This window comes from Podarcis erhardii (assembly GCF_964252035.2).
Source record: "Podarcis erhardii genome assembly, chromosome: 2".
Taxonomy (NCBI): Eukaryota; Metazoa; Chordata; class Lepidosauria; order Squamata; family Lacertidae; genus Podarcis; species Podarcis erhardii.
Genome location: NC_138498.1, coordinates 90,037,896 through 90,065,314, shown reverse-complemented (window position 1 = coordinate 90,065,314; position 27,419 = coordinate 90,037,896). Strand labels below are relative to the sequence as shown.

At 45.4% G+C, this 27,419-nt stretch overlaps 1 protein-coding gene across 1 annotated transcript in view; it reads right to left on the bottom strand.

Moving 5' to 3' along the window:
- The window catches only part of PLXND1 (plexin D1), a 170,947-nt gene extending 150,021 nt beyond the window's left edge, over positions 1-20,926 (bottom strand). Inside the window, exon 1 of the mRNA XM_081852248.1 lies at positions 18,728-20,926. Within this exon, the coding sequence (XP_081708374.1) occupies positions 18,728-20,317 (1,590 nt within the window). The 5' untranslated portion in view covers positions 20,318-20,926. The remainder of the gene's footprint in view (positions 1-18,727) is intronic.
- Positions 20,927-27,419: the final 6,493 nt, after the last annotated feature.

Below are 27,419 nucleotides of genomic sequence, written 5' to 3'. Positions count from 1 at the left end.
GTGCCCTGAAGATAAAGGTACCATACTCTCCTCGAACTGTATATTAACTGTGCAAAATCATTCTATACTAACTGCAGTTTCTTGATCCTCTCCAAGCTTCTGGATCTTCTTCATGGAGAGGTTATTAGAGAGTGGATCACTGCAGGCAAACTCAGTTGAGGAATGGTGAACCATTCATAGCTGGATGTAAGCATTTCTTGCCACTGAGGCCATCTGTGCCTCTACCAACAGTTTAGAAAGACTGCTTCTCTTTCCAGGGATATAGCGATTGTCGCCTGACGTGGCCAATAGGAGCCAGAGGGTGGGACCTTTGTTCCTCATAACGGGTTTAGGATCAGAGGTTTCCTTCTCCTAGACAGGATACCTTCCCAGGTGGTGGAGCCCTAGCAGAAACCACCTTCCTGACCATTGGACCCACTATTAATCTAGTCCACTCAATAATTGCGGGATAAGGATTTGAACCGGGTCTCCCTGGTTATAATCCTACATGCTAAACTCTGGGTTACACTGGGTGTAACCAAAGAGAACAAAATAATCTAGGCTAAAAAGGAGTTAAGCACTTGAACTGTGCATGAGCAAATAAACACTTGGAAATTCACTAACCGCTGAAAAGTGGCATTGCAACAGAAAGGGAGACAGACCCTTAACTGCAACACCATGACAGCTGCTCTTAGAATATATTTTCCCTACTGCGTATTCAAAGCTGGGACACAAAATGATTTAAAATCTTTCGCTGCCTCAAAGGTAAAAACCAAGGTAACAGGCTTAGTGCAAAGAAACACAACGGTACAATCCTCTTTTTCTCCAGCAGTTCAAGGAGTCAGAAATAAAAGCAGCTTGTTAGTTCACCGGCATTCATGATCATTAAGGAAAATGGGGAGGGGACATGAAAAACTCTTTCCAAGTAGATGGTGAGCAATGAGGTGCCCAGTGGATCCAGTCAATGTTTCTAGAGGCCCAGAGATCAAATTAACGGGACATATAAAAACAGTAAGCAAACAACAGTAGCATGTTTCATACTGCGCACTGAAGTAAAATCTTCAATCCAAAATTATCAAAGGACTTTCAAAACGTAAAGCTTTTCAGCCACTAAGGCAGGCTTGGTGATAAAAACATGATATTTTAACAGATCTGAAAGCCCGAACATGTAGAGAATGAACTTTTAGTAAAGCCCTAAGTAGCTCAGGGTGTAAACTTCAAACCTCTTCCCCCAGAATACTTCCACTAGCTTCAGTAAATCTGCTCTGAAGTAGTGCTTTTCATGCATCAAAGCCTAACTGCCTGATCCTGGGCTTGCTACTCAGATGTAACAAAATCCAGCAGAAGAGCTCTGGCACTAAAAGTTATGTGCAAAGTCTAAAGACAAACCCTTACATGGTAGAGAAGTGAGGCAGTTTTTTTGTTTTTGAATGGGAAAGAAGAGAGAAGGGCAGAGATGGTGAGAGCAGAGCTTTTCACTGCAGTAGTTATGATCTGGGTCAGGTTCAGATCTCCTGCATCATTATTTATACAATGGACAGAGCAATCCTAAATGGGTTGTGGGGGGTGGGGGGAGTGGAGAAATACAAATCCACCACCATAGCCCAAGCACTGTCAGCTCACACTAGCCTGGATATGACATTTCTCTCCCTCTTTTTTGCTGTGTCAGCTCCAGGTTGGTATAGCAGTGGGGTCTAAGGATCTGTGGGACTTTGCAGAAATACCAAAATTAGAACCATACTTAGTAAACATACAGGGTTGCATCTAATGCCAATCCTACTCAGAGTGGACCCATTGAAATTAAGCGACATGACTAGCTTAAGTTCATTTATTTAAATGGGTCTACCCGTTTAATAGAATGTAGTTGGATACAAGCCATGGGCTCCAGACACTGTGCCATCCATGGACATATCCACAAGGTAACTGAGGAGAAACTTGGTCTGTCCTTATTTTTTAGTCTAGGGCAGGGGTAGTCAACCTTTTTATGCCTACTGCCCACTAATGCATCTTTCTCGATGGTAAAATTTCCTTACCGCCGACCAGTGCTTGATGGAAGGTGGATTCAGCTTATGCCGTAGAACCCCCTACCGTCCACCTAGAATCCCGAAACCCCCACTAGTGGACAGTAGGGACCAGTTTGACAACCCCTGGTCTAGGGCTACTCCTGTTCAGCTTCCAGTTCCCAGCTCTCAATTCAAAGCCCTGGCCTCAGGCAACTACCCATCCAGTTAAAGAACTGTCTTGCTCCCTGTGCATTTTCCCTAGCTGGTGGCATCTCCACTTAGCTTCACTGTCAGTCTCCTTCTATAAAGAAAGTGGGACCCACAACAAAACATTGCAAAACTATTCCAGATTGTCAGCCATCTCATCTTTATGGTACTCGGTTTCTTCCTCCTTCCATGCGGTTCCCCACCCACCCCCATCTGAGTTGCCAGTCAGCCTGCGGTGGCCTCTGAACATGCATAGTACTCAGTGCTCCCTCCCCCCCCCCCCCCGCTTAGGGGCTTTTGCACTTCTGCAAATGCAGAATAACTCTCTAGCCTGTTGCTTCTTTTCTGTTTGCCCTGATCACTTTGAAGCAATCACCTTCTCCCAGCTGGAAGCTGGAAGCCTTGATGCGGAGAGGAAAATGTGAAGAACAAACATATAAGAGTCTGCATTTCAGACTTCTGGAGCTATGCACAAATCATATCAACTGGATTTATTTATTTTTACATTTTAAAACAGAATTTTTAAAAAAACTAATTATTTATTTAAATTTCTAGTATGCCCGGTTGCAAAGGCTCAAGGCAAACTGCAGTCTGAAACATAACATCAATCTAGGTCATTGGAAAAAATAATAATACTGGTTCCCATAATGATTTTGATGAATTGTACTGAGATAAATGTTTCAATCCTATGTTTACTGGGGTAGTGCTGACCAGGGGAAGAATTAATAAATTCTTGTGGTTGCAGATTAACTTAAATTTGCTTCTACACAGAACTGTAATTACCCTGAAGGCAACACAGTAAGGGGATGGTCAAGTATGGAAAGGAGAGGAAAGTGTGGTCAAGAGTGGACTAGTCACAAAAGCCACTCCTCCATGAGCCACAAAGGTGGTTTGCCAATGTTTGGATGACTACTCTTTGCGGATATTGGGTCCAGCAAGCTTCCCAGTTCAGCTCCGTATCCCTGGAAGCTCTGAGCTGGCCTAGCAGAGTAAATGCAGCGGTCCTGAGTCCATGTGAGAAAGGGATAAATCAAGTCCAAAAGACAGATCGGTTCTTATCTCTAGAAGCGTTTATTTACAAGCCATAAATCAGTCCATCGGAAACCTCCGCCATTCCAAAGGCATTCCTCCGTGCTTTCCAAAAGCACACAGACACAGCCTGTCGGTTGAGCTGCGTCTCTCTCCATCTCTCAGTGAGAACTGAAAGTAACTCTCACAGACAAAGCCTGTGACGTAGGGCCCTGCTTCCGGCCCCTCCCAGATGCAGGGCACCACGGAGTTTTAACCCTGTTTGTTCCAAACTCCACACCCCCTCTTGTCCTGCATCTGGGGGCAATAGCCAACAATGCTTTCCCCATACACAAACCCTCACAGAACTCCTCGTGCTTCTGGAAGGTTAATGGTTTTGTGAAACCATCAGCGAGGTTCTTGGTTGAGGGACAGTATTTCAGAGCAACTAGCCCCTCACGAACGCTCTGACACACATTCTGAAAACGTATGTCCAAATGTTTGGTCCTCGCCTTGAACTGCCCTGTCTCAGCCAGTTTTAGGCACGGTTGATTGTCTTCATGCACCACAACGGGCAGACAAACCTCTCCACAGATTTCCTCAACCAAACACACATAGAACTCCAACTCTCTGCAAGCATCTGATAGCGCACTGAACTCAGCTTCAGTAGATGAAAGCGCTATGAGACTTTGCTTCCGGGACCTCCACCCTATCACTGAGTCCCCAAACTTCACCACTAGACCTGACACTGATTTGCGATCCTCAAGGTTACCCCAGTCTGCGTCCACAAAGCAAGTCAGTTTGACTTCTCCTTGAGCTGACAACCTAAGACAAAAGTCTTTGGTATCTTGCAGGTAACGCAGCACCCGCTTTATACCATTCCAGGCCTGCACACTAGGACTTGAGGCCTCTCTACTGAGCAGATTGACAGCAAACGCTATATCTGGTCTGCTCCACTGTGACAGATATAACAGACTACCCAGAGCTGACTGAAAGAGCTCAGTGTTTTCGAACACCACACGTTCTACTTGCTGACACTCCTTTACAAAACCAGCCTCCATGGGTGATCTGGCACCTGCACACTCAGACATCCTGAACTTCTCAAGCAACTGTTCAATCTTACCTTTCTGGCAAAGCAAGAAGCTTCCATCACTTGCTTTTGTGATTTGCACGCCCAGATAGGATTTGACATCTCCAAGCTGCTTCAGCTTGAACCGCTTTCCAAGCTCTCTAGCAAACTTTTCTACCTGTTTACCTGTCTGCGCCATCACTAAGATATCATCAACAAACACAAGGATCACTTCCTGTTTCAAGCCTGACTCTTTAATGTAAAGACAACTGTCTGCAAGAGATCTCTTAAAGCCTAGCTCCTCTAAGGCTTCATGTAGGCACATATTCCAATTCCTGGCAGATTGACGTAATCCATAGATGGATTTGTGCAATCGCCACACAACGCCTGGTTCACTGACTTCAAACCCTGGAGGAGGAAGCATGTACAACTCCTCCTTGAGATCTGAGTTCAGGTAGGCGACATCTACATCAAAATGGTTCACCTTCCAACCTCTCTGTGCTGCTATCGCCAAAAGCATTCTCAGAGTCTCCGCTCTCGAGGTTGGCGAATATACCTCTGTGAAATGAACACCCTTCCTCTGTGTGAATCCTCGGGCTACTAATCTCGCTTTATACTGTGGTTCTCCTGCTTCTGTGGGTTTCAAACGGTAAATCCATCTGCAGCTAACAGCTTTTTCGCCCACTGGCAACTTCGTGAGAGAAAACACACCTAGAGACTCCATTGAGTTCATCTCCTTCTGCATCGCCTCATGCCATTTGCTAGCTTCTTCCTGAGGCAACTTCTGAACATCCTCAAAGGATTCAGGCTCACATCTAGCCACACCAACCCAGACACTAGTGGCTTCATACCTTTCAGGTGGCTTGCCCTTCGTTGATCTTGCTGACCTCCTCAGCGTGAATTCTGGAACTGCGCCTGATTCACCTGGATCAACCCTACTATCCTCTGTGTCAGACACATCCCCCTCTGACCTGCTGCGCCGTTTCGGGCGCACAGCTGGTTCTGCTGGTGAGGATGGTGCACTCCTTAGCTCAGACTTGATGGTGACCTGTGGAGGGGTCCTGGGACTCCCTTTCGGAGAAACTGGCGCTGGACCCTGTTGCTGTGGACTGCGCGCATCAGCAACAGGTTCAGCCTCGCCTTCCTCCTCTTCCTCATCTGAGTCTGACAGAACATCTGGGTTCCCATGAAGACGTTTCCACCCACTCTGCTCGCAAAACTCAGCACTGCCGCTAATAAGCAGCTTAGACTGGTTGCCAGTAGGGTATGCGAAACGCCACGCCTTTGAACCCGGCTCATAGCCCACAAAGATCATCTTCCTAGACCTTGGCTCACCCTTTTTGCGCATGGCTTTTGGAATGAGAACAAAAGCCTCAGACCCAAAAACATGAAGAAACCCCACCTTCGGCTTCTTCTGATGCAACAAGTAATACGGTGTGTTGCCTACACTGGAATTGTACACCCTGTTCTGTATAAAACATGCTGTCCGATAACTCTCTGCCCAAAAGCGCTGTGGCAAACCCGAGTCTGCCAACATAGAATTCGCAGATTGCTGTAATGTGCGAAACTTTCTCTCTGCAACCCCGTTCTGTTGCGGAGAGTAGGGGGCCGTCAATCGATGATTGATACCCTTCTGCCTGAAAAACAATTGCAGCGCAGAACCTGTGAACTCCCCCCCGCGATCAGATTGAAAGGAAATCACCCTGGTAGAGAACTGTAGTTCAATCGCAGTGATCCAATCTCTGATCAATGCAGCCGCTTCTGACTTGCATTTAAGCGCAAAAACCCAACTAAATTTCGAGAAATCATCAATCAGAACTAGAACCCACTTAGACCCAGCTAAAGAAGGTGTAGGCATGGGTCCTGACAAATCTGCATGCACAAGTTCAAAGGGTTTGCTAGTTCTCCTCTCTGATCTGGGGTATGAGCATGTTGTGACCTTCGACTGCTTACAGGCTTGACAATCTAGGTATTTGTCACAAGCCTTGAACCTACAACCAATGGTGTTCTCTGCGGCTTTTTTCACAAGCGACCACCCGGCATGTCCGAATTTTCGGTGCCACAAGTGAATACAACCATCGTGTGGTGGGACATTTGCACACTGCACATGGGCATCTTCAATGGACTCTCCACTAGCCCCATTTTCCACCAGCCCCATTTCTCCACCAGTCCCATTTTCCACTAGTCCCATTTTTCCACCAGCCCCATTTTCAACAGGCATCTGCTGTCATAACCTTTGCGGATATTGGGTCCAGCAAGCTTCCCAGTTCAGCTCCGTATCCCTGGAAGCTCTGAGCTGGCCTAGCAGAGTAAATGCAGCGGTCCTGAGTCCATGTGAGAAAGGGATAAATCAAGTCCAAAAGACAGATCGGTTCTTATCTCTAGAAGCGTTTATTTACAAGCCATAAATCAGTCCATCGGAAACCTCCGCCATTCCAAAGGCATTCCTCCGTGCTTTCCAAAAGCACACAGACACAGCCTGTCGGTTGAGCTGCGTCTCTCTCCGTCTCTCAGTGAGAACTGAAAGTAACTCTCACAGACAAAGCCTGTGACGTAGGGCCCTGCTTCCGGCCCCTCCCAGATGCAGGGCACCACGGAGTTTTAACCCTGTTTGTTCCAAACTCCACATACTCCCCACCCATACTTTCTACAAAACCATGCAAGTCTTCACATAAGAAGAGTCTTGATGGATCAGGCCAAGAGCCTATCTTGTCCAACAACCTATTTCCAACAATGGCCAACAAGATGCTTATGGGAAGTCTAGAAGAGGAACATGAACAGGCCTCTCCTGCAGCTGTTTTCCATCAACTGATATTCAGAGGCATGGTGCCTTTGATGCTGGAATTAGTAGAAAGTCTTCATGACTAATGGCCAATGATTATTCTTATTTGTCATGAATGTGTCCGTTTCCATTTTAAAGCCATGAAAATTGGTGATTCCTATATCAAGTAGTGTATGAAATAAAGAAATCATGAGGTGCAGTTTTAACTATGCTCAGATAAAGTTCTGTTCTTTGTCTTTTCTGAATCTCCCACCGTTTAGCACAGTGATGGACAAACTTGGCCCTCCAGCTGTTTTGGGACTACAATTCCCATGATGCCTGACCACTGGTCCTGTTAGCTAGGGATGATGGGAGTTGTAGTCCCAAAATAGCTGGAGGGCCAAGTTTGGCCATCACTGGTTTAGAATCATTAGGTGATCTCAGGTTCTAAAGTTATGAGAGGAGAAAGACTTCTCTCTACTTTCTTTACACAATGTCTAGTTTTATAAACTTCTAAACTACATAGCTCCAAATGAATTATCAGTAGCCCTTTCCTGCACCTTTTCCAGCTCTAATATTGTGATTTTGCCAGGTGCTGAACAGAAACCCAGGATCCTTGAATATGGAACTGTGTAATTGTCAAAGAATTTCTAATTGCTATGACAACTAGATGAGATACAGAGTTCTGTTTTTATATCTATTAAATTTTACGGGTGTTATTTTCAAAGGCCTCAAAGTTACTTTTACTACACGCCTAAACACATTGACTTGGAAATATGTACCATTAATATCCATGGAACCTACTTTAAAATAAAATCGCTTAGGAGAGCAGCCTTAGGGCTCTAGGTTCTACTGAAAATTGATGGACTATATAGTCTAGAAATGACTCTAAGTCATTCTTGATCACTATAATATTTCTCCCAAAGATAATCAACTAATCATAAAAAGCCTACACGTGCACAAATCTAGCCACTTCTTACAAAGATGCAGTAAACCTTAATCTACAAACTACTGATGCATTCATTCTTTGATTCACACTTTAGATTTGGGGCCAAATGGAACATTACACATAGTTGCTAGTAACTTTTCCCTAATATAATAATAATAATAATAATAATAATAATAATAATAATAAAGCATGCACAGAAGACTGTGAATTTCTCAAGAGGCCTAGCAAGGAAAGAGTGTGTATCCTTTTTCATCCAGTGGTTTTCTGGTTTGTTTGTTTTTTAAAAAAGCTGTCCTTCCATTCTCCAGTAAAAAGATATAGGAACCCATATCTTTTTTTCTGGGAAGTGGAAAAGCAATTGGGTTGGGGAAGAGATTAAATACCCAGTCTACTGCTCCACCATTAAAATTTGCAAATTCCCATGACTGTGTTTTATTTAAAACAATAACAACCAGGGGTAATTGTGCCATCAAATGTAACAGTTTAACAAAAACTGGTGTAAGGTAGTAGCCAGCTGAACTGTGGATAAACAAATTCTTGGTTTGAATTTCACCAGTAGCTTACTATTTATTTGAAACATTTATTAATGCCCTTACTTATAGAGTGGTACCTCAGGTTAAGTACTTAATTCATTCCAGAGGTCCGTTCTTAACCTGAAACTGTTCTTAACCTGAAGCACCAATTTAGCTAATGGGGCCTCCCACTGCCACCGCGCCGCCGGAGCATGATTTCTGTTCTCATCCTGAAGCAAAGTTCTTAACCCGAAGCACTATTTCTGGGTTAGCAGAGTCTGTAACCTGAAGCGAATGTAACCTGAAGTGTATGTAACCCGAGGTACCACTGTGTTTGGATTTCAATGCAATGCGCAATTAAAATTACTGTACTCTCCGTCCCCCCATCTACAACACAGAGGAGGATAATAATAGTAACTTATCTAAAAGAGCTGTTATAAAGATCACAGCTAGATGAAGCACATGATGTGGCATACTTAAAGGTCACATAAAAATGTGAAGCATGTAGTTTGAGTGACCCTTGCAATATGTGTCTGGCTGCATCTCGCATGATTACTGCTGGAATGTGCCATGCACAGTCCTCACCTCACCCATTACTGTTCTGACCCATATCTCCACTTTCAGTCCTTTAGCATGAATTAGTACTTTTCTGTTCAAAGTCTTGCCTTTTTAAAATTGCAAGAAAAGTATTTATTTGCAAAGATTTATTGACTTTGGTATTGAAGTGTATTGTGAGAAAAGTTTTAGCCTCAGAAGATTTTTGAATGGGGAATAAATTTATGAAATAAAATTCTACCTTGCACCCTGTACACCCGTGAGTACACCTTTAGGGCCAAACTAGATGTGACTATAACATGTGCAAAAACATGCTGAGATGAGCCATATTTACAAAATATCAACACAGACTTAGCAGAGAGTGAAGGAAGGATTTAACCCTTTTACCTCCTATGCTCTTTTCCTGCTAAAAAGTACTTGCATCACTACTGTTTGTTGACACAGCTTCAATTTTCGAATGGAAAAAACAGGAGATGTCTATAAAACTCTCCCTCAATGGATCTGGTGGCCACTGAAGTGTTTAGAAAGAAAGAAAGAAAGAAAGGGCATGTCTAACCATGTGATTCAATCACATGCTTACTTAATCACATCTTTTTTTAGTGGATTCCTTTTCTCTCTCTCTACCACTCTTCCATGGTGCATGGCAGACAATTTTATCTTCTCAAAACTCCAACACCAAGGATAATGGCTCTCTTGCAGGATGTGGTTGCATTTCTGCGGGTATGTTAAGTTTGTTATTTCTGAGACCGGTGGTGCCAATATAGGTCAAGTCACTAGTTGGCAGAACTGCTACCAGTTCTGAAATGGCTTCCTGTTCCCTGGGGGGAAAAATGACTGCCCCATTCAAAGGTCTTGAACAAATATTCTCGGAGCAGATAGTTCTTATTCAAATTTCTCAAACAGAATGAAGCTGAATTGCGCTGCTATTATTATTATTATTATTATTTCAATTTATACACTGCCCTATACCTGGAGGTCTCAGGGCAGTTCACAAACAAGACCACAACATATAAATCAAACCAAAAACAATAACCCAATTAAAAAAAACCCCAAAAAGAGCCACATTCTAAAAGGGTGTTGGAATTCAATAAGATCAACCAAAGGCCTGGTTAAAAAGGAACGTTTTTGCCTGGTGCCTAAAAGTATATAATGAAGGCACCAGGCAAATTTCCCTGCGGAGAGCATTCCACAGACGGGGAGCCACTGCAGAGAAGGCCCGTTCTCATGTTGCCACTCTCCGGACCTCTTGAGGAGGCGGCACACGAAGGAGGGCCTCAGAAGATGATCTCAGGGTCTGTGTAAGTTCATATGGGAAAAGGCGGTCCTTGAGATATTGTGATCCTGAGCCATTTAAGGCTTTATAGGTCAAAACCAGCACTTTGAAATGGGCCCAGAAACTAATTGGTAACCAGTACAGTTGGACCAGGATCGGTGTAATATGCTCAAACTGTCTTGCTCTAGAGAGCAACCTGGTCGCTGAATTCTGCACTCGCTGAAGTTTCCGAACCATCTTCAAAGGCAGCCCTACATATAACACACTGTAGTAATCTAACCTTGAAGTTACTACACATAACACACTGCAGTAATCTAACCTTGAAGCATAGATAACAGTAGTTAGGCTATTCCTGTCCAGATAAGGGCGTAGCTGATGGAAGGCACTCCGGGCCATTGAAGCCACCTGAGCCTCAAGTGATAGCAAAGGATCCAGGAGTAGTCCCAGGCCTCCTCCTTCAGAGGAAGTGTAACCCCATCAAGAGCAGGCGACCTCCCAGCCATCTGATCTAGGGAACCACCCACTAAAAGTGCCTCAGTCTTATATGGATTGAGCTTGTTGGCTCTCATCCAGTCCATTACCGAGGCAAGACACTGGTCCAGCACTTCCACTGCCTCACCTGCAGATGTAAAGGAGAAATAGAGCTGAGGGCCATCAGCATATGGTTGACAACTGACTCCGAACCTCTGGATAACTCCACCCAGTGATTTCATGTAGATGTTAAACAACATTGGGGATAGGATTGAGCCCTGTGGAACCCCACATTGAAGGTTCCATGGGCTGAAGAGCATTCCCCAAGTAACACCTTCTGTAAACGACCATCCAAGTAGGACTGGAACCACCACAAAGCGGTGCTACCCAACCCTAGTTCAGAGAGTTGCTCCAGAAGGATACCATGGTCGATGGTATCGAAAACCTCTGAGAGGTCGAGAAGAATTAACAGGGATGGTTCCCTTGTCTTTCTCTCAATAGAGGTCATCATACAGGGCGACCAAAGGAGTTTCTGTGCCAAAACCAGGCCTAAACCCTGATTGAAATGGATCCAGAAAATCAGTTTCTTCCAAAAGCACCTGGATCTGGTATGCGACCACTCGCTCCAGAACCTTGTCCAGGAAAGGGAGATTAGCAACTGGCTGGTAGTTAGGTTTTCTGAATCCAGGGAAGGTTTCTTAAGGAGTGGTTTTACCAATGCCTCCTTCAAACAGGCAGGGACAACCCCCTCTCGTAATTGATCACCTCCCTGGCCCAGCCCAGCTGTTCCCTCCCTGCTGGTTTTTATCAGCCAAGAAGGGCAAGGGTCTAGAGCGCAAGTGGTCACCCTGACTGATCCTAGCACCTTGTCCACATCCTCGAGACTTACCAACTGAAACTCATCCAACACAACAGGACTAGACTGTGCTCTGGACGTCCCATGAGATTCATCATAACAGCAGCGTCAAGATCTTGGTGAATGCAAGTGACTCTATCCTCAAAATGCTTTGCAAACAAGTCACAGCATGCTACCGTTGGTTCTATCACCTCCTTTGGGCCAGCCTGTAAAAGGCCCTGTAGAACCCAGAAAAGCGCTGCCAGACGACATAATGAGGATGCAATGGAGGCAGCAAAATATGCCTTCTTTGTTGCCTTCACTGCCACTAGGTAGGTTCGATAATGAGCTCTTACCAGTGTTCAGTTGCATTCATTTGGATCCTTCCTCCACTTCTTCTAAGTTATCTGTTGTGCTCAGTCATCCAACGTACTTAAGGCAGCTAACTAGTTTGAAGAAGCACTGAAAACAAGCTGCACTTCAGCAACTGGGTGACATACTTGATAGTCTTAGTCTAGGACCAGAAAAGTGTTAAAGGGTTTGGGCTTTGACCGTGGAATGCCCTCTCAACAGAGGTTTGCCTGTTGCCCAGGCTAAAACTTTTTCTTCACCCAGTCATTCTAACTTGGGTGTATGTTTTAGTACTGAATCATAGAATCGTAGGGTTTGAAGCGACCATAAGGGTCATCCAGTCCAACCCCCTGCAGTGCAGGAATCTTTTGCCCAGGGGGGGCACAAACCCACAGCCCTGAGATTAAGAGTCTCATGCTCTACCGACTGAGCTATCCCAGCTATTTTAAAACTTGGTTACAAGCTCATGGTTAGCAAGGGGAAAGTGAAACCATGAGCATGAGTTCAGATGACACACTCAGCCAAACTTTGACTTAGCTAAGTGCAGCATGGAAATTAAAAAAAAAGACCAAGGAGAAGCAATGCAGCTGTGAATTCCTCTCCAGGACCCTCACTTTCACATGTTTCTAGTAAGCCATGCCATGTGAACAAGTCCATTGTATAACAAAGTGCTGGTGACAAGACCCAGGTTCTAGAGCCACTAACTTGGAATGTGTCTGTAGAGCATGGGGTAGCCAATGTGATGCCCTCCAGATGTTCTTGGCTTCCAGCTCCCTTCAGCCCCAGCCGGTATGGCCAATGGTCGCATATGATGGGAGATGAAGTCCCAGTTCACGCCAGTTATTCCTACTCTAGATTAAAAGGAATACCCCTTAAATTTCTATCTATGGGATGTGTCCCATATAAATGTTCACTAATATATTCTGAAAAGTTCTTCAGCCCTCAGCCCTGCCATTTCCTTGTTATGCTTCTATTGAAGTGTTTTTCCCCATTAGTTTAAATAATGCTGAATATATGCATTTTCATCTGTTCACCCAGGTTCACAAAAAACAACAACCTCAAGTTGCTTTGTGTTTGCATTTTTGTATTGCAGACTTCAAGGTACCTTTGAATTTTTAAAAGAACCTCCCCACCCCAATTTTCATACTAAAAAAGTTACTGTTGTATATGTACAAAGGTACCCAGTTGTCTGGACACATATTTATTGTTGTTTTAAGCAAAGAAAGAAATGAAACAATCCCAAAGCAAGTCAGTTTTGGGCATACTGATTGTGCTGGATGGCTTCATTTTGCTTTTTACTTCAGAAGCATGATTTTCTTTCTTTCTCTTTCCCTTTATTCCCAATCCTGTAATATCAATGTCTGAATGTGTATATTTATCTACCCTATTGTTATATCAGCAATATACCCTACAAGTCTAAACTAATTTAAAAAGAAGAAGAGTGTCCTTAAATTAATCATTTTAATATATAATTAAAGATGATTAATTTAAGATGTGGCCGGTATGCACCAAAGAAGTCAAAAGCCCCAGGAAAACAAACAAAATGTTCAGTTAACCACTGCCCTCTTTTTAGGCCCCTCTTAAAATCCAAATATGGGCTTTACCCAACAAAGAGCTTCACCCTACAAAGAACTGAATATCTGATTCTAAAAGCAGTCGACAGTTCAGCCACTGTAAAAAGCAGAATCTCGGCTTAAAAAAATTAGTTACAGTGGGACATGTGATTTCATAACGGTGCAATATTTAGTGTATTCACCCTTAAGGAATTAACTGAAACACCATCCAATTACCAAATGTCTTGGCTGTAGCAGCTTAAAACCTGTACTTGATGATTACTGAAGCATATCTATGAATTAACTGCAGTGAGGCCGCAAACTTTAGCAAAGCATTGAAGCTGCCATGCCAAATGCATTTGGTTAACAGAAAAACTCCTTTCTGACACCGCCAGTGGAAGGCAGACAGAGAGAGAAGACCAAACTTTCATGGTCCAGCTTCTCTGTGAAATCAAACAGATGTTTCATGATCCCCGGGAAGAAATGTGTTGTGCATCTTTCCCAGAGGAAGAGAAAACAAGGCAGTCCTGGTAACTTTTCAAAAAAGGAAAAACAGGCACTGACATTCAGCCGACACTAACATTTATGTCTAGTTGGTAACAAATTTTGACAATAGCAAACTTTCACCCTGAAAGCTGTAAAACAAGGCAGCCTGTGTCCCTTCTCTCTGAACTTTACACATACAAGAGCTGCCCCACTGCAGGAATATGTGGGAAGAAAACAACTGTAATGGAACACACATTCTTAAGAGAAAAAACCCAAAAGTGGGTGAGCAGAGAGTGGGGGTGGGGGTGGGGGGAAGCAAAACTATGAGTCACCAGTGGTTCACTTAGGACAGAGAACTTGGGAAGAAAGGCACTTCTTGATTTAAAAAAAGTGTGTGGGGGGGGTTAAATTCTTTATGCATTTGTGTGCACAAAACCACTGCACATTTGGCTTCGTTGTAAACTGCAAAAGAACCCAACTGACTTTCACAATGTACCTAGGGTTGATATATGATACTGCATGAATATAAGCTATGTGGGGGGAAAGATGATCACCATGCTTCACCCATATTTTCCCCTAAAGATACTCGCTATGTTGCAGGTATGAAGCACACATTTAGCAAGTACTTATAATATACCAATACTACTACTACTACTACTACTACTACTAATTTATTATTTATACCCCACCCATCTGGCTGGGTTTCCCCAGCCACTCTGGGCAGCTTCCAACAAAATATTAAAATACAATAGCCTATTAAACATTAAAAGCTTCCCTAAACAGGGCTGCCTTCAGATGTCTTCTAAAAGTCTGGTAGTTGTTTTTCTCTTTGACATCTGGTGGGAGGGCGTTCCACAGGGCGGGTGCCACTACTGAGAAGGCCCACATATAAAGTGACCAAATGCTTTTTATTTCACCAAGTGTACACGAAGAAACTTAACCAGGAGACCCAAAGTCATTGTCGCTCTCCATAGCTTGAGTTAAAGTAGACACATGCATTTAACTTCAAACATTTTGGGGGTAAAAGACGATACACACTCTAAATCTGTAATATGTAAAGTTGCCTTAAGGACCCACACGATGCATTAGGAGAACTGACAATGGATTTAATAGTTATCATGGGTATGAAAAAACCCAAATGTTTTCAGCAAAAAACAACCCAAAACTTCAGGGAACATTCTGCCACCCCCCTTTCCCACTCACAGCATCACTTTTGGATATGGATCTTAACATGTATACTCTCATCTCTGCTCCTTCCCCTTTTACTGTAGGAAGTGCTGAATAAACCAGTAAATCTGAATGTGGGAAGAAACTGTACTTTCCACCAGGTTCACTGTTGCAGGTTATATACGTGGTATTATGGGGTAGGTAATACCTCTGGTAGGCATGCTCCTTCTGGGTTACTTAGTCCACCTTTAGTCCCCACCCTGTACTCAGCACTCACCTGTGGCTCCTAGAAGCTGTCAGAGTGGCCATACCCTGGAAATGCCTTTGACTGGCTGGCTAAACCAGTTGAGGGTAGCCAATGGGTCTCAACCCCTCATTGAGTTAGGGACACTGCCTGTATGCAAAGACAGGCTCTGGCAGATTGAGCGGATGAGACCAACAGTGTGTCCAACAGGCAAAAAAGCAGTTTCTGCACATGCTGTAGAGGGAAGTGAGGGGCAGATGCGGCTCGTCAACACAGGAAAGTAGCCCATCTAGGAGAAGGAAAACTCTTGATCCAAAACCTCCGCTGCCTTGCGGGATGCTTTTGGGAGAAGAAAAGGCTAAGGAGTAAACCCTACACAAATCCAGAGTGAAGTCTCTAAGACAGTTGGATGGTGCCTTGTACACCTCCTTCTGGCAACTCCTGCAGTCAAGCTGGTGCCAAACGTATTGCTCTGCTTTCCTTTGGACCACATCAGCGAGGCAGAGGGGTGGGTGGGTGTTGTCGTCTGGGCAGCCCAGGACCCCCATATGCACTGCCCAGGCTTGCGCTCGAGGGAAGTCACTTTGGTGCTGCTAACGCAGTGGTTGGATTTCACCCCTGAAGGTGCACTCCATTGGCTCATGAGACAGATGCCAACAACAACAACTGTTGCAGGGTTGATCACTGAGATTCTGTGTTCAAATTAATGTGGAATCCCCTAATTAATTACACACTTTTATCCACAGGATTTGGAAAGGGAGTAAAGGAGCCTAAGCCCCCCCCCACACCCAATACTCTGCCCAGCTGCAACCATTGAGGAGGAAATGCCAATGAATAGAACTTTACATGGCTAAATTGCAAGTTAGAGGTATAGATTATGAATTCAGGTCCCTTTTATACATGCATTCTAACAGACACACAAAAACCAATGTTGAGAACAATCTAAGCTTTGAATGTACTATTATAAAAAGCCAGTGTAAGTATTTAAGACCCCGGTCTTGCAAAACCATGGTGGCTAGGCTCTTTCTCAATGGCTGGAGGTAGCAATGCTTCTGAATGCTAATTGCTGGAAACCTCATGATGGGTCAGAGCTCTTGCGCTTGGTTCCTGCTTGTGGGTTTCCTACAATGCATCTGTTTTGCCACTGTGAGAACAGGATGCTGGACTAGATGGGTCACTGGCCTGATCCAGCAGGCTCTTCTTATATTTGTATCACACCCTAACCTACCTCACAGGGTTGTTGCAAGAAGAAAACTGGAGAACCATGTGTGCTGCCTTCGTTCCTTAGGTGAAAGGAGGGGTGCAAGTGTAAATAATGATAGTAAATAGAAGAAAGAAGGCACTGCACACGGAAACAGATTTGCAATTTGTTTGGGATGCAGAATCAAACCTACAAAAATTAGAGATGCTGGGTTCTAAATCAATCTGTCAAAGCTCAGTGATATTTGGACCCAATGTATTGATTTAGTCTATTCATGTGAAGGATACTGTCAGCAGATACATGAAAGTCCACTGTTTGCAATACAAAACAGGACAAAACAAAGGAAGCCTTGAAGAACCGATTAGAAATTGCTTTTTAAGCTACACTACAGATTTACAGTGCAATCTTAAGCATGTCATCTCAGAAGTAAGTCCTATTGAATTCAATGGGGCTTGCTTGCAGGTTACGATGGCAGGCTAGTATGTCTTTTTAACTTTCATATTGCTTTGCACATGATATAAATGTTTAATTTTTTAGAAGTTAGCTCTGTACAAAGAACTATATCCAAGGCTTACACTGACTGTTTAAGGAGCTTTCCCTGTGCAAAATCCGCACAATCAGCATTGTGGAGAGATGACAACATAAGAGAAGGACATCTAACCAAGGGAATCACAGCACCATATTCTACCAAAACAATGTACCTTGATTCCAAAATTGCCTCAGCAGATTGCTTCATCAGAGAGATTTCTCTTTTCTCCATCACCCACATTGTTTTCCCAATGGAAAATCTGTACTTTGCTCTCGAATAGTAAAATGCCCAGGAAACAGGATTACTATCACAATGAGTCTTTCTTCAGAGATACACATGATGCAAATAGACCTCTTAAGGACCACCTTGCTAGATCAGCCCACCTAAATCTATTACTCTGCTTCCAACAGTAGCCAAACAGACGCTTTCTAGCAGGGCCTGAAAACAGCAGCCATTCCCTGCTACTTCTTCACCAGCAACTGATTGCTGACAGCAACAGGATATAATCATCTTCCATGAATTTGCCTAACTATTCCCTTTTAATAGATATAATGGGAGTTGAAGTCCAACATCATCAGGAAAGACTAAAGTTCCCCATCTATGGTTTTTACAGCACTCACAGTTCAGATTCCCATGCCTGGATAAACTGAAGATTGAACTGTTAAAGTAAACATCCAAAAAATGTCTTCTGAAGTCAACTAAGCCAGGATCTAATTGCATGGCAGCAAATCCCAGACATTAATTATGCACTGCGTGCCCGAAACACAGCAGACTGTTCAAAGAACGTTTGTTACAGGTAAGCAACCTGCCATTTCTTTTGCCTGTCCTGAAGCTATTTGCAATCCATTTCATCTAGTGACCCCAAGTTCTGGACTTCCAAGGGAGGAGTAAAATGTCTCTCCACCCACTTTTTCCACATGCCATGCACAATTCTATAAACTTCTATCATGCCCCTATCCAATCCTTCGGCCACAAAGTAGGTAAACTGAAAAACACTGCCCCCACTTAACCTTTGCTCAATGGGGACACAGAGCTCCATGACCTTGATGGTTTTGGTTGACCTTTCCTTTTGCCCAGTCAAAAGGGACACTCTCCAATATAACTCTCTGTGCTGCAGCTACTTACAGAGGGGTTCCCAGCTAAGTCATCACCAGCCCAGCCCTGCCTGAAAACACACCTGAATGACGCAGCCCTCTGCGTCTAACATTGGAACTGCTTTACCAGGTGCAACCCACAAAATCTTCCTCCTAATCCCTATGGAGGGTGGCTGTCCTTGTTCAGCTTTCTGGACATGCTCAGCTGCACTCTCTTTATCACTGTTGGCATTACCATGCTACAATTTATTACCCACCCTTCTCCCCAAGTTCCCAGGGCTGGTTGCAGCAAGTTAAAACACAACATTACAATTAACAAGGACTATGAAAAACAAGTTTCAAACCACCTAAAACTACAAAAACAAGGTGGTCCCCCAAAATACATGGTAGTGAGAGCCCTGGCACTAAAAGCAGGCCAAACTTTGCCTAACTGTGGACACTGATAGGCAGGCCTTCTGGGTCGCCCGTCTTCTCCCTTACCTGGATTTTCCTCTTCTCGCAGGCGGGCCCGGTGCCTTGCACCACGCTGTCGAGCACCGTGACCAGCCCGGCGTCGGGAGCCACGAAGCAAGAGTTCCTGGCCACCCGGATGGCCTCCTCAATCTCGGCGAAGCGGAAAACACACAGCGCCGAGGGCTGGGGCGCTTGCCGGCCCCCAAACCCCGTCCCGGAGGAGGAGGACGAGGCCTTCTCGAAGACCCCGAAGAGCAGCTCCTCCGGCCGGGGCGGCGAAGCGCTTCCCGAGCCCACCTGCAGGGCGGCGCTGGCGGGGAAGACCGACACCAGCCGGTTGAAGAGGTCGCCGCCGCCGCCCGCCCCCGCCGCCGCCGCCCCACCTCCGCGCCAGGCGCCGCTGCTGCACTGCAGCCCCATCTGGATGTAGGACTCGGTCAGCTTCTTGGTCTCCGCGCCGCCGCCGCCGCTGCTGCCGTTCAGAGTCGTCGCCTCGGCCGGGTCGCCCAGGCAGATGCGCGCCAGCAGGCTGTGCGAGTGGCTCTCCTTTTCCCGCGCATTCGCCTCGCTGTTGAGGGCCAAGTAGGCGTAGCGGCCGAGCGGGGCGCCCGCCGGAGGCGAGAGCGGGAGGCCGCTCCGGGCAGGGGCGCCGCCGGGGAGAAGGGAGGCCCCAGGCCCGGCGTAGGGGCTCCGGCCGCTGGGGGCGCCCTTTCCCTCGCCGGGGCGAGAAGGCGGCGGCGGCGGCGGCGGCGGCCGGGCTCCGCGGTGCAGGAAGGCGCGCACGAAGCTGAGCTTGTGGCGCTCCTTGGCGCCCTGCTTGATCTTGAAGATGTTGTCGTCGGAGGGGTTGATGTCGAAGGTGAAGAGGCGCGCCAGGTCCCCGCGGGCGTCCAGAGCGCGGATGGCGATCTCGGGCGTGTTCTCGAAGCGGTGGTCCTCCAGGCTGGCGTTGCGCGGGAAGAAGGGGCTGCCCAAGCCCGTGTAAGTGGCGGCCACCAGCAGCCGCGTGTCCTGCCCGGCCTGCTTGAGCACCAAGCCCACGGTCGAGGCGTTGGCGTGGTTGGCCGCCACGTTGAGCATGCTGGGGAACACCGTGACCTGGTCCCCCCCGCCGCCGCCGCCTGCCCCGGGCGGGAAAGCGACGGCCACGACGGAGATGTTGTCCATGCTGCGCAGCTGGCAGAAGCCCTGGTAGACGGAGCCGCACACCACCAGGATGCCTTGCTCCGGGTCGGGCTGCAGCAGCTTGTTGTAGTTGTCGGTGGGCTTCCGGGCGTGCTCGCACGACGCCTGGGGCAGCTGCGGAGCGTGGCAAAGCGGGTTGTCCTCCTTGGGTCCCACCTGCTCCTCCACCTCCAGGGTCAGGTTGGGGCCCGACAGCTGGTAGAGGCGGTTGACGGCCGCCAGGTACACCTTGCCTCCCGACGCATCCAGAGCGAAGTTGTTGGTGGCCGTGAGCGAGACGAACTTGTGCTGCACTTCCAGCCCGGGCACCGGGAGCAGCGGGAGCAGCAGCAGCAGCAGCAGCAGCAAGAGCACGAGGGGAGAGGCTGGGAGAAGGCGATCGCCCCGCGGCAGCACCTGGCTAGCGCCTCGCCGACCCGGCGAAGAAACCATCCTGCCTCCTGGGCTGCTGCTCTGAACAGAGCATGAGGCTCCTCGGCGAAACGGGGCTTGGCAATCGCCAGGAAAGGAAAGAGCGGCGGCGGCGGCGGCGGCGGCGGCGGATGAAGCAACGCAGCGGAGCACGAGAAAGGAAAACCTGTTTCCTGCAGAGGATCTAACACGCCTCAGCTCCGGAGTGACGCCAGGAGGGAAGTCCCGAGCCTTTGTTGCAAGCGATCGGCAGCCTTTTGCCTCCTTACTGGACCGACGTCTCGAGTGGGGTTAAAACGGCACGTCTGAGAAAAGCTGCGCCCTCCCCTAAGTCTGACAGCTTCTCTCTCTCCTTCCTTTCTCTCTCTCTCTCTTTCTGTCTCTGCCTGAGGACAAGCTGCCGCTCTCCGACTTCTCCGAGGTCTTCTTCTTCTTCTTTTTTTTGCATTACCTCTCCCCCCTCCTTTATTTAGGGTTTGTCATGTGAATATGATTAAGTTGAAGCAATTTTTCCCCAAAGCTGGAAGGCAATCACCGCACCAGCCCCAAACACAAAGAAGCAGCTCTTGATAGCAGCTCCTTTGCTAACAAATAACTCTTGTGTTTTGCGCTTTTCTCCTCTCTCTCTTTTTTTTTTTTTTTTTTTTTTTTTGATGTTGGGAAGCAAGAATGTAGGACTCCACTTCGGGAGGCGGAGGGAAAGGGTGGTAGTGGTGGGGAGAAGAAGTGTAGGAGATAGGAAACTTTTCTCCTCTAGCCATAAAGCAACACTGCAATCAGTTGTAAAAATAGACCTAACCAAACAACATTAATTTCAGGAAAAGGCAACACTAAGCGACCCCTTCTCCTTGCAAGCTGTTATTCTCTCTCCCTCCCACCCCCAGCAATGAAAATAAGTTAACTCTCCATCTGCTTGAAGTGCTGCCCTACTCATAAAAAGGGTTTTACCAGAAAGGATAACAAAAAAGAGAAGGTCAGGCTGTCTGGGGTTTGGGGGTCAGGAATAAATTAAGAGGACAAGTATGCCAAACATGTAAGATGAGGGAGGGGTGAGCTGGTTCAGTCCCACTGTGTTTTGCTCATTGGCACCATAGAGCAGCGAGGGTGTTTGAAAATGTACTTCAGAGTGTGCTGAACTGCAGGGCACCTCTTGTGTTCTCCCAAGTTCACAATCTCAGGGACCTCCTTCCCCACAGATCAGTTGTAGCACACTCCAGGTTTCCTCCTCATCAGTCCACCACTTGGAGGAGTCGTCTCTTGACTATCATTATTTTGAGAAGACGGTGCCTGCTTTAGATCACTCTGCTTAGTGCACTGTTAATGATACATGCTTTTTCAATGGTTTTATTTATTTTATTTTTTAAAAAAATAGTGTAGTAATAGCTTTTCGTGAAGAACGTCTGTTGTGTAAAGCATCAACTTTTAGACTTTGGTCTGGGATGCCTGGTTAGATACCTCAACTCTGCCACAAAGCTTTCTGGGCACCACTGGAGCTTTTGTCACATACTCTGACCTGAGCTGCTCAAAGGTGATGGGTTACAAATGTAATAAATTAAAAGAACATGGCATGTCACAAATGGAAGCTGTTGGTACATCAGAGACACTTGAAACTCCTGGTGCCTACACACACCTCAAACATTTCCTTCTTCTCTTGTGATTTAGAGCTCTTGCAACATTCCCACTGCCATCATTCCCCAGCCCTCTGCTCCCACTGTTCCATGCCAGCTTCCCAGACTGTTAACATTTGATTTCCTCACCTGTCGGGTTCTGGCATGGATTTCTGCCCCTAAGATCTGGGTATCTTCATGCAAACAAAGGCAATTCAAGCCACTTTACATCCCCCCCCCCCCTGCAAATATTATCCAGAAGCAAATGCCCCACACCTACAGGAGTGCACACCCTCATGAGTAAACAAATAAGAGTAGGTTGATACATGTCCTGAAAATCACTTTTCACTCCATCTATATTTAGTATGTAGAATCAAAGCAAAGAGAACACAAGTTCAACTCCTAAGCTTATTGTGATATGCAGATGGTTAGTTAAGGCCTGACCAAATGACACGTGGCTGACATGTTCGGCAGTCTCATGATCACTTCTTCAGTTCTGGGGTGCTGGGAATTTAAGTGAGGGAACTGAAAGAGTGTGTTTTATGCTTTACCATCTTGCCATTTTTCTTCTCAGTATTCCCCACCCCCTTGCTTTCTACCCATGTGTATCTTTTCTCCTGAGGGTGGGAAAATCAGCTGGGGCAATTCCCCAGAAAGGAAATGGTTAAGCCACTCCCCCATCTCCTCCATTCATCTGATCATTGTCTTACCCTTCTACATTTTACTTTTATTGTGTGTATATGTGTGTGTGTGTGTGTGTGTGTGTGTGTGTGTGTATATATATATATGCTTTCGTAGATTTTCACGGGTACAGGAATGCAGGTTTTGGTGTCCTCGGGTGTCTTCCCGTGTAAAAGTTGGGGTGTCTAGGCGACGTTTCGACGAGGTCTCACTCGTCATCTTCAGGCTGGTGCTTTCGGCTTCTTGTTACTGGAACAGAGCAGGATCTCAGTGTTTGAGTTCCTATAAATACTGTAGAGGGGGTGTGGTGTATAGCCTCCAATGTTCTGGGCAGAGAGGAAGTTCCCAGGCTAGTGTGCCTTTTCTTCTTTTGTTCCTTAATTACTTGAGAGATATCTTGAGTGGTTTCTTGAGTGATATCCTGAGTACCACTTAGGTGGGTCATTAGGTGTGGATTAGTTGTTAAAGTCTTTGTGTCTTGACCTCTTGAACTTTGTGAAGAGTTTTCCTGAGAAGATGGCTGTACTGTACTTAGTTGTGCTCTGGCTTGGCTTCGTGTATAGGGGCGAGCTGTGGTTTTGTGGCTTGTGTCAGCCAGATCTGTGTAGGGATTGCAGGGGGGTGCAGCATCCGGAGGTGTCACCATGGATTGGCTACTGGATGGTGTCTGTAATTCATCTGTGGAGAGGGTCTGGGTTTGGGTCTGGTGTGGTTGATTGGTGTTGGCGTTCTGTGTGTCTCTGGATCTGGTGTCAGTTTTTGTGGGGAGGGCTAATTTCCAGATGTCTGGCAAGCGGGATGTGTCGTCACGCTTGTTCATGTTGTGAGGGTGTTTCTCTATCTCGATGGCTTCCATGATTATTCTTTTGTGGTGATGTTCCGTGTTAAAGAGCAATTTGGAATCTGCAAAATTAATTTCGTGTCCTGTTTCTTTCATGTGTTGGAAAAGAGAGGAAGTTTTTTCTTCTTTTTTGACGGCATTCTTGTGTTCTGCGATACGTGCATTTATTCGTCTGTTTGTTTGTCCAATGTACGTGGCTGGGCAGACTTTGCAGGGTATTTCATAGATCCCTTGGTTTTCCAACTGGATTTTATCCTTGGGGTTTCTGAGGATATTGGCTATTTTTGGGTTGGTGCAAAAGGCTGTTTTGATATTGTGTTTATGGAGGATTTTGCTAATTTTATCTGTAGTGCCCTTGATATAAGGAAGGAGGGCCAGCCACGTACATTGGACAAACAAACAGACGAATAAATGCACGTATCGCAGAACACAAGAATGCCGTCAAAAAAGAAGAAAAAACTTCCTCTCTTTTCCAACACATGAAAGAAACAGGACACGAAATTAATTTTGCAGATTCCAAATTGCTCTTTAACACGGAACATCACCACAAAAGAATAATCATGGAAGCCATCGAGATAGAGAAACACCCTCACAACATGAACAAGCGTGACGACACATCCCGCTTGCCAGACATCTGGAAATTAGCCCTCCCCACAAAAACTGACACCAAATCCAGAGACACACAGAACGCCAACACCAATCAACCACACCAGACCCAAACCCAGACCCTCTCCACAGATGAATTACAGACACCATCCAGTAGCCAATCCATGGTGACACCTCCGGATGCTGCACCTCCCTGCAATCCCTACACAGATCTGGCTGACACAAGCCACAAAACCACAGCTCGCCCCTATACACGAAGCCAAGCCAGAGCACAACTAAGTACAGTACAGCCATCTTCTCAGGAAAACTCTTCACAAAGTTCAAGAGGTCAAGACACAAAGACTTTAACAACTAATCCACACCTAATGACCCACCTAAGTGGTACTCAGGATATCACTCAAGAAACCACTCAAGATATCTCTCAAGTAATTAAGGAACAAAAGAAGAAAAGGCACACTAGCCTGGGAACTTCCTCTCTGCCCAGAACATTGGAGGCTATACACCACACCCCCTCTACAGTATTTATAGGAACTCAAACACTGAGATCCTGCTCTGTTCCAGTAACAAGAAGCCGAAAGCACCAGCCTGAAGATGACGAGTGAGACCTCGTCGAAACGTCGCCTAGACACCCCAACTTTTACACGGGAAGACACCCGAGGACACCAAAACCTGCATATATATATATATATATATATATATATATATATATATATATAAACTCAAGAATGACACAATTACACACATCTGCTGTGTCACATTGGCCTTCAGCCACCCAGACTAACTGGTTGAATGCCCCTTCATAGTTCAAGCTCACACAAAGAGTGGGTGGCTGATTCTCCAGTGTTAATTTTTCCTGTAAGGTTCTGTATCTATAGAAGCAGTTGCTGGCATTGGGCCAGAATGTTGCCCTTTAGGAAATGGGAGGTGACTAGTAGATGGCATATCAAGCTTTCTTACAAGATTGATTCAATCAGAGGGGAAACAGCAATCATTTTTTAACTCTGAGCCTTGCTGGCTCCATGGAGTTGACAACGTTTTCCCCCAAAAGTCGCATGATGCAGAGATTCCTTAACCTTAAAATCACGACTCAATGTTAAATCACGGGAACGTGAATTATTGTTATTATTATTTTATCTTCTCTAATTCAGCCTTTTAATGCTCCAAAGGCATGTGAAGGAAAAATTAATAATGTGCCTGTAGTGTCCCCTAAAGGCTCAGAACTAAAAAAAGAAAGGGGGAGGGGGAACCACGCAACTGCATTTTTCTTTATCGTTAATCTTATAGTGTTGATGTGGTTTATTATGATAGATATAAGGACATGCTTTCCTCCCTCCCAAAGGCTGGGAAACTGACATCCATAGTCCCATGCTTTGTATGCCACACACCTCATTAGATGCCAGGACCCTAAGCAATGGGATAGCCTTATTTTGCTAAGAAAGACTATGATTTTAGCACTGACTAGCAAAAGCTTCCCTTTGGTGGAGGAGATTTGCTGCTTTGCTGGTCACCTGCCTGCTCGTGTTGAAAGGTTCCATTTCCTATTTTATTTCCTTGTGCCCACTCTAGATCTTGTGTCACCCAAGTTATTTTCACATGTAGAAAACATCAGTAAGGGTGATGGGAATTCTGAATGAGCCATGCTCAGGATGGAGAGCGAGCCCTACCTCATTGTCTAATCTTATTTCTACACCTGCCAGCTTGTTTCACCCGCTTTCCTAGCCTTTTCTCCTCTTCAGAGCATTAATTAATACATCGGAGCAGTGGCTAGCCAAAAGCGTGTGTTAAATGAAATACAGAATATTCCTTCCTCTGTCTGTCTGTCTATCTCATAGTTCATGCTAATCATATTCCTAATGGATAGAGTTATTAATGTGGAACTCCTATAATTGCTGGGATTTTACATTTTCAGTTTCTGAGTTTCAAATCCAACTGTGAGCAAGGAATAAACACCAATGTTTTGAAGATAATAACACCTTATGTTTAACACCTTTTATTGGAAAGTGCCAAAGGAATTTATAAGCATAAGTTAATTAAACATTATGATACACAGCTGAGCTACAGAAGAATCATTAGCCCCATTTCACAAAAGGATAGAATGAGATACTGGGCCTATAATTTCCAATATCTTTACTGAATTGTGATGCTTTCATTTTAGGGTCTTCAGCCAATTATCTGATAGGGTAAATCTTTGGGGGAGGGGAGAAAGAGAACAGGCTTATTTGTATTAGAGGCCCAAACTCTGGCACTATAAGGAGGAATCTAGAAGAAATAGTCATAGCCAGTGATTCTATGGTCTTCACACCAGGCAGCTGCTAAACTGGAATCACACTAATGTAATATACGTTCCATCCGCACTATACATTTCACTTAGTATCATATCACTTCAAAACAGTCATTGCTTTCCCCAAAGAATCCTGGGAATGGTAGTTTGTTAGGAGTGCCTAGAGTTCTTAGGAGATCCCTTTTCCCCTCAAAGAGTTGCAATTTCAAAACTGGTTTAACAGCCCTTCTTCCCAGGAGACTATGGGAATTATAGCTCTGTGAGGTGAATAGGGATCGCCTAACAACTAAGCACCATTAACAAACTACAGTTCCCAGAATTCATGGGGGGAAGCTATGACTATTTAAAGTGGTATGGTACTGCTTTAAATGTATAGTGCAGATGGGGGCTTAGTCACAACTTTGTGCTCAAACAGAAGGAGAGTCAACAGTACAACAGCAGAAGCAAAAAATGCCAGTATAGCAACAGCAACAGTCACACCTAGTGTCCATGGAAAATGCCTCCACCAACCCCTTCATGGGTAACATTCACTTAATCCTTCCAGGAAATGGCAATTCTGCACATTTCCAAGTCAATGTGCACAATCTCCAACTAGCCTTGGGGAATGTGCATATAGTGACTGAATTTTGTACATTATCTGGCAATTTTACATACTCTTCAACAAGCTTTCAGGGCTGTGCATATATCAGCATAATCTTGTAAATTCTCTGGCCGTTATGCATAATCTCCAACAGGCTTTTGGAACCCTGTGTATCTCAGCTGAATTTTTTTACATTTTTTGGCTAATAAGGTATAATAACTAGCAGAACTTAGGGACACACACACACACACACACACACACACACACACACACACTGAATTTTGTACATTCTCTTGGCAATGTGAGGTTATCTGCTCAGTATGTAGTTTTTTAAAAACAAAAAATCAAAAACATGCCCCCTTTGGGGTATTTATGTTTCAGAAGTGTACCATCTATGCTTCCCAGACTTCTCCTAGCCCACTGCCTTATCTTACATGTCACACAACATACCATCCCACTGATCAGTCAAGCAGTTGGGTTGCATTGTGGGGTTCCAGATAAAGAGTTTTTTGTTTGTTCTGTTTTTT